This window comes from Colias croceus, chromosome 5, assembly GCF_905220415.1.
Source record: "Colias croceus chromosome 5, ilColCroc2.1".
Classification (NCBI taxonomy): domain Eukaryota; kingdom Metazoa; phylum Arthropoda; class Insecta; order Lepidoptera; family Pieridae; genus Colias; species Colias croceus.
This window is the reverse complement of record NC_059541.1, coordinates 11,635,244-11,648,958: the sequence shown is the minus strand read 5'-3', so window position 1 is coordinate 11,648,958 and position 13,715 is coordinate 11,635,244. Positions and strand designations below refer to the sequence as shown.

The window sequence follows — 13,715 nt, the reverse complement described above, 5'->3', positions numbered from 1 at the left end:
TCGAATAATTTCAAAAGAAAATATTAAAAGTATTAAACTTGCTAAACATGTAAAAATACATTTTATCTTTCATGTATCATAAGCAGAACTAATTTAATTTATCGATTATCGGCATCAACCAATAAAAAGCATATGCAAACTTTCCAACCATAACCTCCTTGGTCCCACAACAGAGGTTAGCTATCTGTGGAGATAGCGCGCCCTGGCACGAAGCCGCATTCGAACCCCAGTTCATTTTGTTTTCTGTCAGTGATGGCAACCAGAACGGTCGGCGATAAAGCTAAATGGCGAAGAAGAAAATCAACAAAACATAACGACGACGACAACGACTGCGCCAGCTTAGCGTGGCTGCTAAACTTTAGACTGGATGAAATCGTCAACGTTAAGGTACCTGATGAAGAGGTTAAAACTAATGAGAGTCCCCCCGTGGCGAAGAAACCACCGTACACCTATCCAGAGTTGATTGAACGTGCTTTGAGAGAAAAAGGCGAGCTTACAGTCTCCGCAATTTATCAATGGATTTCGTAAGTATTTACATTTAATTTATTCGAGAAATTTGCATGAAAAATGTAGCTAGGAGAAGGGTGTATTAAAATTATATTTTTATTAAAATGATATGTGATTTCTTTGTGAATTTGCATCATAATTCGGGTATTGCGTAATGAAAGCCTATCTAGATGGTCATGCTTTTGGTTATAAAGATGTTTGTTTATTTAATTTATTTTACAACATAATGCAGCAGTAATCACGACAGTAATAATATGATTTTCCTAACAATATTCCTATTTTTTTACCTAAATATAATGTATTTCTGATCTGAACCTTAATCAGTAAATATTTTGTGTATGATGAGAAAAAATGCTATTAATAAGTTTGAAAATTTACATTTGATTTTGTTTACTTAAATTATTTAGAACTTAATTTCATAAAATACAAAGAAAAGAAACAGAAGGTACCAGGCGCTTAAAGTATTTACAAAATTGTGTGGTATAAAAGATATTATAATGGTTAAAACGAGCATTTTTTACTAAAGTTCAAAATAAAATCAAAATACGAATTCTTAATATGAACAAACATTTCCTAAAGTCTCAATAAAAATCTACAAAAACCTCCGTTCACATCATTTTGTGTATAAATATCACCAAAAGTGGGTACAAAATTCACCTGAAAATTCAGTAACCGTAAATCGAATATTCTATGTACATTTTATCAAAATTCTAATCGTTCAAAGTTAGTGTATACCCATATATCATCGAGTGAATCGGTTAACGGCTGGTGATTTATTATTTTGACTTGTTTGCATTCCGCCGGTGTCTTGTTGACATTTTTACTTTGCCCGCGGGAAATGCGCGATGGAATAACTTACTGGGAAATTAGTATTTTGTTCGTTTTTCGAGAACGTTCCGGATTTAATTGGTCGCGCGTCGACGAGTTGAGATTGGGTACTTTTAGCGCGTGTTTGTGTGCGTCTTGCAATGATCACAGATAATATAATACTATGCTTGTTCTAAAACATATAAAAGATGAGTACCTAGAGACCATTGATACTCGGGCTAAATGGCATGAGAGACCTATGTCCAACTGTGGACTAATATAGGTTGAGACAGGTTGAGAAGACGACGACAACGACGACCTAGAGCTACAAAGTTTCTCTTTGTGGGTGTTTTATTTTTCTTTATTTATCTTCCTACTTAAAAGCTAAATTATAATAATAATGCTTATGCAATATGCATTGTATAGAGTTGTCTATAGTTATCTCAATACATTATAGCATCAAAAAAGCTGCCTTTTTACTTAAAATTACTCGAATTCCTCATATTTTTCACCACTTTACCTATATTAAACAGCCAATCACTTCAACGTTATCGAATTATACATACAACGAATACAGCTTGCACATTTCGAGAGCTTTGTTCCATTCTTATCAGGATTCACATTTTTCATTGCGCGATGACACCGCTCTACGTGTAATTTCTTTGTTGAAAACGGATTTTCATTTTGACATCATTATAGTGAATTTATCGCTTCTTAACCTAATTTATTGTAGGTCGGAATGGGAAATGAAATGGTCCGTCGTGGAGGGTTATTGTCAGGTCTGATTCTGTTTAGGTAATATTTTATCTATGGTATATTAGAATATTTAAGCAAATTGAACTTTGTAGTTCGTCAGTTTATATTATTATAGGTATCATTTTATGTTTAAAAATAAATAATAATACGAGTGGAAGTAATGTTAAATTTACTTAAATAATTTTATATTGAATTTATATTTTTTGGTTTTTATGGCATTCAAATGCTTTGTAAATATAAATTTATAAAGAATAGAAGACTATACTCGCGGTGTGTCCCTTAAGACACATAAAACTGAAAGGATAGAATAAATTCGATTGCTCAGGCGGGTCACGAGTGGCTGAGTTGGTTAGGCATCCGCCCCGGAATGGCGCGAAGGATGCGGGTTCAAGTCCCGCCTCGTGATCGAATTTTTTCTATTCTTTATAAATTTATAATTTTATATTCTTAAATGCCAACTGTCGTACAAAGTACGACTTATTACATTTTTACAGTTTAAAGACGGATAAGAATGATCCTTTCATTAATGGCTTCACCGTCTCCTAATTAGTGCAGAATAATGTAAATTAAATTAAAAATTATTTATTACTGTAAGATACACATCCATCATACATTTTACATAGTGCATTATGCATACATGCATATAATTGGATAGTTTTCAATATCTTGTGTTTTTAACAGGGCTTTACAGTATAAAAGGGCTTCGAACCTGTGATTATCTGTCACTTGGTCTACCGTGTCGGTATCAGATAAACCCCTGCAGCTGATAATAATTTAATAAGAGTGTGATTGTACCAATACGCTACTTGATAACGTTATCTAGTGATTAGCGGTGTATTGCAAGAGTGGATGTGTAATTAAATCTGATTAGTTTATCGTGGATGGAGCTTTTTGTAAATATCAATATAAGCTTTGTGGAACATATTATAGCTTTATTCAAACTCAAACTCAAACATTCATTTATTCAATTAGACTACTATTTAGTAGCACTTTCGAATCGTCATTACATAATTATTATTTTTAACATTTACCACCGATTCGGAAAGCAGTATCTATGGAGAAGAACCGGCAAGAAACTCCATAGTTGCTCTTTTAAAATCATGTCTATATTACATAATATGTAACTTATATCTAAATACACAATAAATCATAATTATTAAGTTACCTATTGAATTAATTGTACTAAAATAAATTTTACATCTGTACTACGTTGTGCACTACTATCATTGATAGATTTTGATTATTTGAGTATCTATAATAATAGCTGTGTTTTACCTGAAATAAAACACATATTAAATACTTACCTATATTTGAAGCTTACTTATAGAGAAGGTACCTAGCTTTTTCCGCCTATTTTCCCTCTCTTTCTCGTTGTATATATGCTATCTCTCTCGCACACGGCACACCTCTCACCAGGTGGCGCGGCCGGCGCACGATAATGTGCAGGCGCTAGATCTTCTTCATTGAGTCGAAATACTCAACAGGTGGACGTTAAGTGTAAGCTTCAAATATAGGTAAGTATTTAATATGTGTTTTATTTCAGGTAAAACACAGCTATTAAACACTTGACCGTAATTTGAAGCTTACTTATTGAGACCTGTTTGTTACCCACCTGGTGTACAATATATGGACGCCAATGTGAATTTGAATAGGTACATAAGTAATTACTTATTTCTTTATTTGAAAGAGTAAGGTGTGCAGATAGTATACCAATAAATCACACAAATTTTTAAATTTTTATATTATTTATATTAACAATAAAAAGTTAATCAAATAAGAACCAAAAAGTAAATCATAATGATTAAAAGTATTAGAACTTATGAGATTGGTTCAAGCGTACCTTAGTTAACCTTTTGGGCTTGAAAAGTTAAAGTTACTACAATTTCCACTATCTTTAGCGTAAATCTGCGAAAGAGCAAGTAACGACTTTTAATTACGCAATTAGATGTTACTTACAAAATTAAGCAACAGCTCATCACCGACGAGGCAAGAATACCTCAAACTCAAACCTTTATTTATTCAATTAGACTTCTGTAGAAGCACCATTGAATCCTCATAACATAGATTTACCAGCTGTCTCAACTCACACAGTTCTAACCCAACCTGCTACTAGCGGACAAGTAGAGACCTTGGTCTTTACTTTTAGGGTCAAATAAATTAAAAGGTCATCCCTTGGATAAGGTAATAAAATAAACCAGGTAAGCGGTTTAAATTATAATACAGATAATATGTAACATCCAACCAAAGCGTGCGGTGTCTATTAATGTTTAGAGCCAACGCCACCGATCATAATATAAACATGGCTGGTACTTTCAGTGCAATGCATGAATTATTTATTTAAAACTGATAGGTTTTAAACTCTGTACTGGAAACATATAATGAACTCAAGAAGTTAGAGACTAAAATGATAAGAGCTTATCTGTGTCCCAAACCTGCAATTACTACAGCTAAGTACGTTAAGTTTTAATCAAATTAATTTTAAGGTATAGTTATGGTTTACATCAGAACCTATATACCAAAAGTCTCGGGACTACATAACGTGACTTATTTATAATGAAAGTGTTTGTGCATAACATCTAGGCCATCAACAGCTATATGAACGTCAGATAGGAAATGAGCCAAATTTATCCAGTAAGTAACAAAGGTTTTTAATTATACTTATTCTAATTCAACCAACTTCTACTAGCTACTCCGTATGTCTTTTGGGTAGACGGAGGCAAATAGGATTTTTCTTCCGACTATAACATTTGATATTTGGAAAATGTATACATTTCTGTATACCTTCAGAGTCAGATTCTAGTGGTGCAGCACTAAACACTGTCTATTAGGTGAATGGTGCTGCTGACCGGGCCTTCAGTTCTGCTTTCCAGAATACCTTCGCCCTTCTCGGTGCTACTACTACTGAAATAGCAGTACTCTTACACGTCGTTCAGGCCTCGAACTGACTAGGATTTCTCATATTATCGTTACAACCCTCGCTCGCTCTAACGAGAACAAATTATCGCTAAGGAATTCTGCTGCAGGACAATGGCAACAGATTAATATGCATTATTATGTTCAGGAATATGGTGCGTTCTGAATACTATCGTCGTCTGAAGGTATCTCCTTTCGATTAACTGCATTAAGGGTGCAGATCTGATCCCATTTTTGTTCCGTAGGAATGCTACGACTGCCTAAACGTTAAACTGGACAAAGAAAGTTGCCCTGAATATGGTCGGTTGTTCCAACATCCCTAATATGGCTAGCTTACCTTAGTTACCCCTTGATTGTAACTGCTACCAATGGAGGCACTGCTCGTGGGTTGTCCACAGTTTTTCGAGTGCAAAAATGAAGAACTGAACTCGTGGGGATCTATGTCGAATGAATCTGTTTTAAGATTATGAAAGGACAGTTGGTTGTGGATGCGAAGACAGGACGTTACTTTAGTCATCTGTAACCACCACGAGAGGCAGCCACGGACAGTGATATAGTAAGAACTAAACTAGCAAAGTTTAGTTGGCTTACTAGACTTTGTCATGTTTAAAATGCAGTATATCATCTGTATAGAATTGCATTTATGACCATTGATAAACTTAATTCAACCGCAACCACGAGAAGCAGGCACGGATATCGATATAGCAAGAACTAAACCAGAAAGGTTTAGTTCGCTTATCTGGTATATTTATAATGTTTCAAAAGCCGTATAGTCTGTATTGCATTGCATTTATTGCCCCCCCCCCCCCCTTCAAATCAAAGAAATGTGAAGTCATCTGGCAGAGCTTTCTCGTGAAGGGTAGGGGTTCCAAGTAATATCTAATAATACGAGGCTTTTGTTTGGAAGGATTGACCTTCCGTTATTAATTATCCTCTATCCTAAGTAACTCAATAGTCAGAATTCACAGCACTCGTTGAGTCCTTAAACGTTTTACGTTAATAGTTGCATATAAGTTTATTATATAATATAATAATCCTGGTGGGATGACAAGAAACTTGTCTAAGCAAATGATTATCCTAATCCCTCAGCGATTTATTGTTTGAGCCCTGAAGAAAAACTCATGGGTGCCATAATGAGGCCAAACGGGTTGATAAACGAGTCGAATAAATTGCCTACAAGATCGGGCAACTAAAGTAGGCCTATAGAGGTCAACTATACATAACCAATCGTAATTTGTTACATTCAATCGCTTTGCGATTAAAAAATCTCTTCAGGTGATTTTATGTGAAAATTGGTCGGCTAGTGCCATGGAATTACGATAACAAATATACCATTGACACAAGGCTTGGTGACAATCCTGGAAACCACCGCCACAAATCATCTGCGAGATGATATTTGATCCGACTCGCCTCCCTTTGTTGTGATTCTCTGCATTGTGAGGCTCTGCATTGGTAAATACAATTTGTTCAAGTCGCAATTTCCATAATTGATAAACCAATGGTGGTTTCCTGATTAAATAAGCGTAAGCTAACCTTTTAGGATACAAAGTATTCATTTCATGCGTCCATTATTTAACGTCTCTTACCTATTTTATTGTATTTATTAGGTTATATTACTATACTTATATTGTATAGATGGCCCACTGTGAATTAGATTTCAAAACCTTTTTCTACCTACCTTAGAAGAGTGAAGATCCGTTACTGTCATCTCTAACATTTTCGTGGGTCCTCGTTGACGAAAGCAAATATCTATGATCATTTTAATGATCAATCCTTTGTATATTTGCACCAACCGCAATCAAAGCCCCGCGAGGGCCGATATATATTTGCACCATTTCCCCGTGAGGGACGGTCGTAATCAAAGCCCCGCGAGGGCTGATATATATTTCCACCATTTCTCCTTGAGGGCGGTTGTAATCAAAGCCCCGCGAGGGCTGATATATTTGCACCTATTTCCCTGCGAGCGACAGCTGCGCGAGGGATGTTTGTAATTTGAAATAAGTAGGGCCTTCCCAAAAATACTTAATAGTCACCCTGCGAGGGTGGGTTTAACCTGGCTAACGAACCTAACCTGCGAGGAGTAGCGGTTAAACCTAGCGGCCACATTTATGTAATCTGCTTCGAGCAAGATTTAAGGTGCTAATATAAAATTAGAAGTTAATAATCATTTAAAATAATAATATAGTAACAAGGTACTTTAACTTATTTTCCAATGCTAGCAACAGCTGTCCAGGATGAAATAAGAATTGATTTGACAATGGTAATTAATTGTTATGTATATGTATATAAAAAGAAGGCTTTAACTATTTAATAAAGTCAAAATTCAAATCATTTACACAAAATTTTAAAATGAACTTCGATTCATATTTAATTTAGTTCATACAATCGATGTCACATTCAGTTGCTTTATATCCGTTAACATTCCTTACGAACGCAGCCATACGTGGCCATACCATCGTAGGACGGTTTTATTGCACAAAATAATCTCCGCTCACCCGCAATTTTTTACTTTTTGTCAAGGTGTACAAGTTTATAATATTATTCTAAAACGTTAGAATATGTGAATAGTAAATCCTTTGAAATGTCTCTAAATTTAATTTCTAATTAAGGTATCTCGATAACTATACGATAACGTCTCTTTCCAAACTAGAAAATTTAAATGTAAAATTTTGGCACTTACTCGTTTTAACCAAAAAGTTGCATCATTTGAAACATAGGAAACGTAATATAAATAAAAGTAATTTTCAAACCAAAATTGCTGTGTGTAATACCTATGTCTATTTTCGCTTATATACGGATCAGATTAATACTCATAAAAGGACACGTATAGACTACGGATACTTTTGAATGTGTGGTACGTTCATGGTACCTACTGAACATGTGCATTGTGCGTATTCCATCATTATTCAGATGAGCGGCTAACTCCCGGACGATTTATAACATATCTCGACATGTTCGGACACGTTGTGATTCGTGCAATTACGCTAACATCAATTTGTTCCTGTTATAGGTAATACCTATATAATTTGTTCTTTGAGCTGACTCATCTCGTTCGATAATTTTTAGTTATAAACTATACTCCGAACCGTTCCTAGTGATAACGACAATGTAATAAAGTCGTAGCAATGGATTGCATGCCTGTTAAGCTTTGAGTTGGCTCATAGGATTAGCCTTGGATTTATCCATACATACTATTAATATTCACTTGTAACCTTGTAATAAAAACACATTAAAAATGAAATAAAATAAAAATATCTATATAAAAGAGAGGGTATTTGATATATTTAGTCAATATCAAATAATCACAAAAGTAATATTAACGATACGAGTAAAGCCGAACGGTAAATCCGTTAAAATCTGCTTTACTCACAGTATTAGAAATTCAAATATTCATTAGTATATATTGCATTACTTATAAAATATTTCAAAAGAAAAGTTACTATTTCACGTAAAATGTAACGGTTGTATCGTTAATTTTAAATATCTAACATGCTATTAAGTATTTAAAGCATATTGAAAAATAAACTATTGCTGAAGGATTCACTAAAAGACCTCAGCATTTTAAATAAAGTCCAACGGATATACCGTCGATTTAAAAGATTTTTGCTCATTTTTAAGTAAAATGTCATTACAATAGATGTAAAAATAACTCACTGTACCGATCCGACGGGATACACTTTTTCACACTTTTAGCACTTGCAATATGCAATACTTAATACTTAATAGCACCAAGGTTGTAGTCTTGTAGACAACCTTCTCGCGGCGGAAGCTAGACGCCAATGAAGAAGATCTAGCGCCTGCACATTATCGTGCGCCGGCCGCGCCACCTGGTGAGAGGTGTGCCGTGTGCGAGAGAGATAGCATATATACAACGAGAAAGAGAGGGAAAATAGGCGGAAAAAGCTAGGTACCTTCTCTATAAGTAAGCTTCAAATTACGGTCAAGTGTTTAATAGTATAATAATTATGAAAGTTGGTTTGTTCGTCTTTCATTTGCGTAGTAACGATAGGACAACGCGGAAGAAGCCGCGGGTAGAGAGCTAGTGATAAAGATACCAGTTTCTAAAATTGTAACTTTGTAATCGTATTTTGATAGTGAATAGTATCTCTAAATTCATGATCAATAAGTGCTGATTTACACAGGGTCAGTAGACAAGTCAGTCTTTACTGACTGACTTTAACTGTTTACTTAGACCTCAAGCCTCTGTACTGATTTCAAATCTGTTTACACAGGGTTTTTTTTCGGGTCAGCACTGATTTGCCTCGAATTTGTAGTCAGTTACTGACCCTGTGTAAATCAGCACTTACTAATAGTTAAATACAAACACACACAAACATGAACGCAACAAACATTGCATATCTCCAATTGTTTACCAATACTAATAATGCATTGTCAAATCGTTGAATAATTTGATTTCCGCGCACAATGGGCATGTATTTATCGACAAAGGGCGTTTAACAGGTGCGAGGCGGTCAGGTGCTCAAATATTGCCGGATATACGGTTAATGGGCAAATGATAGGCCCCATTGGGCATCGATCGCTACCCCGTGCTAGCCTGCGGTAGGGACGGTGTCTTGCGGCTTGACACGTAGCCGAGGTTTGCGCATACACGCAGGTTTGAAAGAGGGAATCATTTCAAATCGGAGGCATGTTTGGTTGTTGCTACTAATATAATATGCAAACATGATAATTGTCATACTAGGTTAGGGTTTAAAAATATTACAGTTTTATAGGTTCATGTAGTTTTTATACGAAGTACGTTTTGTGTTTATAAACCAAGAGCTTTTAAGTGTTTTTCATAGAAACAATAATATGGATATTATTTGTGATCCACTTGTTGTATGTTTTACGTTGTTGAATCTGTTAATTATTCTATTACGATACTTACTAATATGTGTTACGTTTAAAAATATAGAAAATCTTAATGTACTTATCCATACTGACTTAATAATATGAAGATAACATTTACTTTTTAGTGTAATTATAGGTATAATATTCCTATCAATAGCTAATCAAAAATAACAGTCACGTTCGCTGAATATTTTACTGTCGTCAACATGTTTTGCATACTCGATCTACTTCTAACAATTTCCACGATTATAATAAAGCACAGGCTCAAGAGATTCCCGGAAGAATTGAAGGAAACTTTTCTTTTCCTTTATAGTGTTGCAAATGAAATGAAAGAACAATTCTGATAAAAAAATTCGATCTCGAAGCGGAATTTTTAGTGCCAACGGTACCTCCCACGCAACGATGAAAAAAAACTCGTTTATAAAGCATTTGAATGCTGTATAAAAATAAAGTTTAAAAAATAAAATCCGACGCTCTAAAAAGTACGAAACAAGAAAAAGTCTCCGCTGATAGAGATTTTTTTGGAATGCAAGCCATGGTCGTATGCCACGTATGCAAGCAGATTTACAATAATAATAAAATTAAAGTGGCAACTCCTCCTTTTGCTTCGCTGTAGTTGGGTAAAAACAACATTTGTTACAGGGATCGCTTTCCATTCTACAAAGCAAATGATGAGCGCTGGAAGAACTCGGTTCGGCACAACCTGTCCATCAACCCGCACTTTCGGAAGGGGGCAAGAGCGTCGCAGGGCGCTGGTCACCTGTGGTCGTTAGCAGCTAATGCTATAGACCTCCTGCCGTTTAGGAAGGAACATGAGACTGAAGTTATCCATGAGGCGCATGTGATTGATTGTCCCAAGGTAAATTCTACATATGTATTGTATACGGCCGGTTGCAGAGCTACACCGACCATCAGTGCGTACGTCAGTCGCGCTTGTCATATATTGTATGGAAAAACCGTTCATAGCTAGACCGACCATACGCACCAAGAAGCTTATATCTAATACACTGGAGATTGCACTATGAACGTTGACTTGTCACGGGAAGGTATGACCTTGAATGACGCCTGGTTGTTTTTTTGTCCGTTTCACACCTAACTTGGCAAGTTGGTGTGAAAGGGATGAACAACCAGGCGTCATTCAAGGTCATACCTTACCGTGACTTGTCAACGTTCATAGTGCAATCTCCAGTATATTAGATATAAGCTTCTTGATACGCACGCGAATATATTATGACAAGCGCGACTGACGTACGCACTGATGGTCGGTGAAGCTCTGCAACCGGCCTACGACATCAATCCAACATCAAGTGATGCAGTTTTCAGGATTAAAATAAAAACACCTTGCACTCATTACTTGATGATCTACTTCAATTGATCAAGTAACGGCAATTATCTTAGAGGATTGCTTCGATTTTTATATCATTTAGGGCTTTATGTGGGCTAAAGTTTCAGTGGCATTTGTATAAATAAATTAAAATATACGTATTAAAAGATATATTTTAATTAATTAATTCATGTTGGTATTAAAATTAGACTGCTGGCTGCCTTTGTAGAATATGCATTATAAATGTAGGTACGGGATCTGTATTCCTAGAAAGCTATTTACAGAAAGGTTAACGTATGTCTCAAGATGCCAATCAAGTATAGTATTAGGGAATGCTTTTTGGCCGTGAAAAGGAATAAGACACTGTACTTATACTCGCACTTTAAATTTCCCCTAGGGATGCAAATGACACTAACTGTCCAATTTAGTTTAATGGACACAGATTCTGTAAGGATTAAGACTATAATGGTGTCTGGTGGATGATGAGGATGAGGTGAGGGATGTCTGGTGTTTATGTAACTATAAAATGTATTCTAGATTTGCCGCCGCGATTTCTCCTGTGGACAAATCCGCGGGCAAAATGAAGTAGGTACTTTTATAACTTATGCGGTATTATGGTACATAAGCTACATTATTGCTAAGTATAATCAAAACCCCTTCAATGGTTTTCGCTTGAAAGAGGAACAAACATACATAAATTAAATCAATCCCTTCTCACAAACTTTCACGTTAATAATATAATGAAGATAACAAGATACAACATTAGATAAGAGATTAATTTAAGTGTAATGTATCATTTCAGGTAATAGTATTAGATGAAGCTGCAATCGCCGCGGCCAGCATCATCCCGGATCAAGACATATTCAGTGGAAGTACAAGTGAGTTCCTTATTACCTTTTAAACGTATACCTTTTACGTATACCTTTTTTTTTTAGTTTTCCTTTATTAGTTTAAAAAAAAATTCTCAAGTAAGTATAAGGCATGACGAATGATTTTGAAATCCTCTTCCATAATGTGTGTATACGTTTACTATACAAGAAAAACCCTATATTTCGGTAATATATTTAAATTTAACGAAGATAAAAGCCATTTTTCAAAAAATATTTATCAACTGTGCCAAAACAGCTCGCAGGTGTCATGGCGTAAGCGTGACGTCACTCTTTAGTAAATACGTAATTATTTGTATGCATTGCGAAGAAAATTTAAAAAATATTGATTTAATATGTGTTATAGAAACGAATTTCAAAGTTTATAAGTGGTGTGCAGTATTGCATTCTGAATCCACATTAAAATAATACTCAAAAATGTGTTAGTAATTATTTTAAGCGAGAAAATAATAAGAAATGATTGTATAAAGTTGGCGCGGAGAACCCCGAAACACGTATTCGTGAATTCGCAATTATATTTCTGTTCTGAGTCGATAAAGCATACGTGAAACAACAGAAAATAAATAAAAATGCGTATTCTCAACATATTCATAACAACAAAATACATCTGACGTGAGTTGTTTACTTATGCGTGACGTCACGCGTGTTTTAGTCAAAATGGCCAACTGCAGAATTTCAATGTTTTATTTTATTGATAATCTCATTAATCTTAGTGTTTTTAAGATTTATAAGTCACTATATTGAATTTATTTATTATACATTTTCACTTAAAAACACTAATACGATCATTTATGGATACTGTCGTCATGCCTATTGTTTGCCTCCAAGAATTCGCTAATTACTTTAAGAATATTAATTCATACTAATATTATAAATGCGAAAGTAACTCTGTCTGTCTGTCTGTTACTCAATCACGCCTAAACTACAGAACCAATTTTCATGAATTTTGGTATGGAGATATTTTGATACCCGAGAAAGGACATAGGCTACTTTTTATCCCGGGAAAATGACGCAATCCCGGAAATTCCACGGGAACGGGAACTATGCGGGTTTTTCTTTGACTGCGCGGGCGAAGCCGCGGGCGGAAACCTAGGAGTAAAAAATTGCCATGATAATAAGGTAAAACATAGCATAGGAAAAAATAATATGTTTCAAATTGGTATATTTTTATTTCAGTGTTTCTCAACCCAGTGTCAGCGGAGCAGGTGGTTCGAGAGTGTGGACTGATTACCAGCCTGTAGCTAGAATAGGGGATTTTTGTTTCAATTTTATTATAATACCTAGTCATTATGTGAGGTTTGGTCATTCAAACAGCGTCATTATCTATGTTAATGTGGTAATTATTAATAAAAAATTGCATTTTGTCCACATTATGACTCAGTTCTTAGTTATGAGACTGATCAGCAATCAATGTAAAATGCTTAAAATGTCTCTTGAGAAGGGAAACTTTAATTAGCAAAAATGGTTATTGAAATGTTAAAACTGGAATGATGACATGAAGAGTATGTTTAGAATTACTAAATTTTGTTAAATGACAAACCTCACACTTTCCTAAGTCCATTTATTATGATGGAGTATAAAATAAATGACACAGAAGTATGAAAACATAATTAATAAAATTGGTGTTTGATAGCAAATTAGGTAACGAGTAATAACTATAAATGTTTATA

At 34.9% G+C, this 13,715-nt stretch overlaps 1 protein-coding gene across 1 annotated transcript; it reads left to right on the top strand.

Moving 5' to 3' along the window:
* Window positions 1-249: 249 nt before the first annotated feature.
* LOC123691685 (forkhead box protein E1-like) lies at window positions 250-13,296 on the top strand. Its single transcript, XM_045636207.1, has 4 exons — window positions 250-524; window positions 10,477-10,693; window positions 11,961-12,036; window positions 13,222-13,296. The coding sequence occupies exons 1-4, from the start codon at window positions 253-255 to the stop codon at window positions 13,284-13,286; spliced, it is 630 nt and encodes a 209-aa protein (XP_045492163.1). The 5' UTR covers window positions 250-252; the 3' UTR covers window positions 13,287-13,296.
* Window positions 13,297-13,715: the final 419 nt, after the last annotated feature.

Excerpts from the sequence above, each read along its gene's own strand:
- LOC123691685 (XM_045636207.1), top strand. The coding sequence starts at position 253 with ATGGCAACCAGAACGGTCGGCGATAAAGCTAAATGGCGAAGAAGAAAA. Across the intron at positions 525-10,476 it reads GCAATTTATCAATGGATTTC|GGATCGCTTTCCATTCTACA; the intron begins GTAAGTATTTAC and ends CATTTGTTACAG. Across the intron at positions 12,037-13,221 it reads CATATTCAGTGGAAGTACAA|TGTTTCTCAACCCAGTGTCA; the intron begins GTGAGTTCCTTA and ends TTTTTATTTCAG.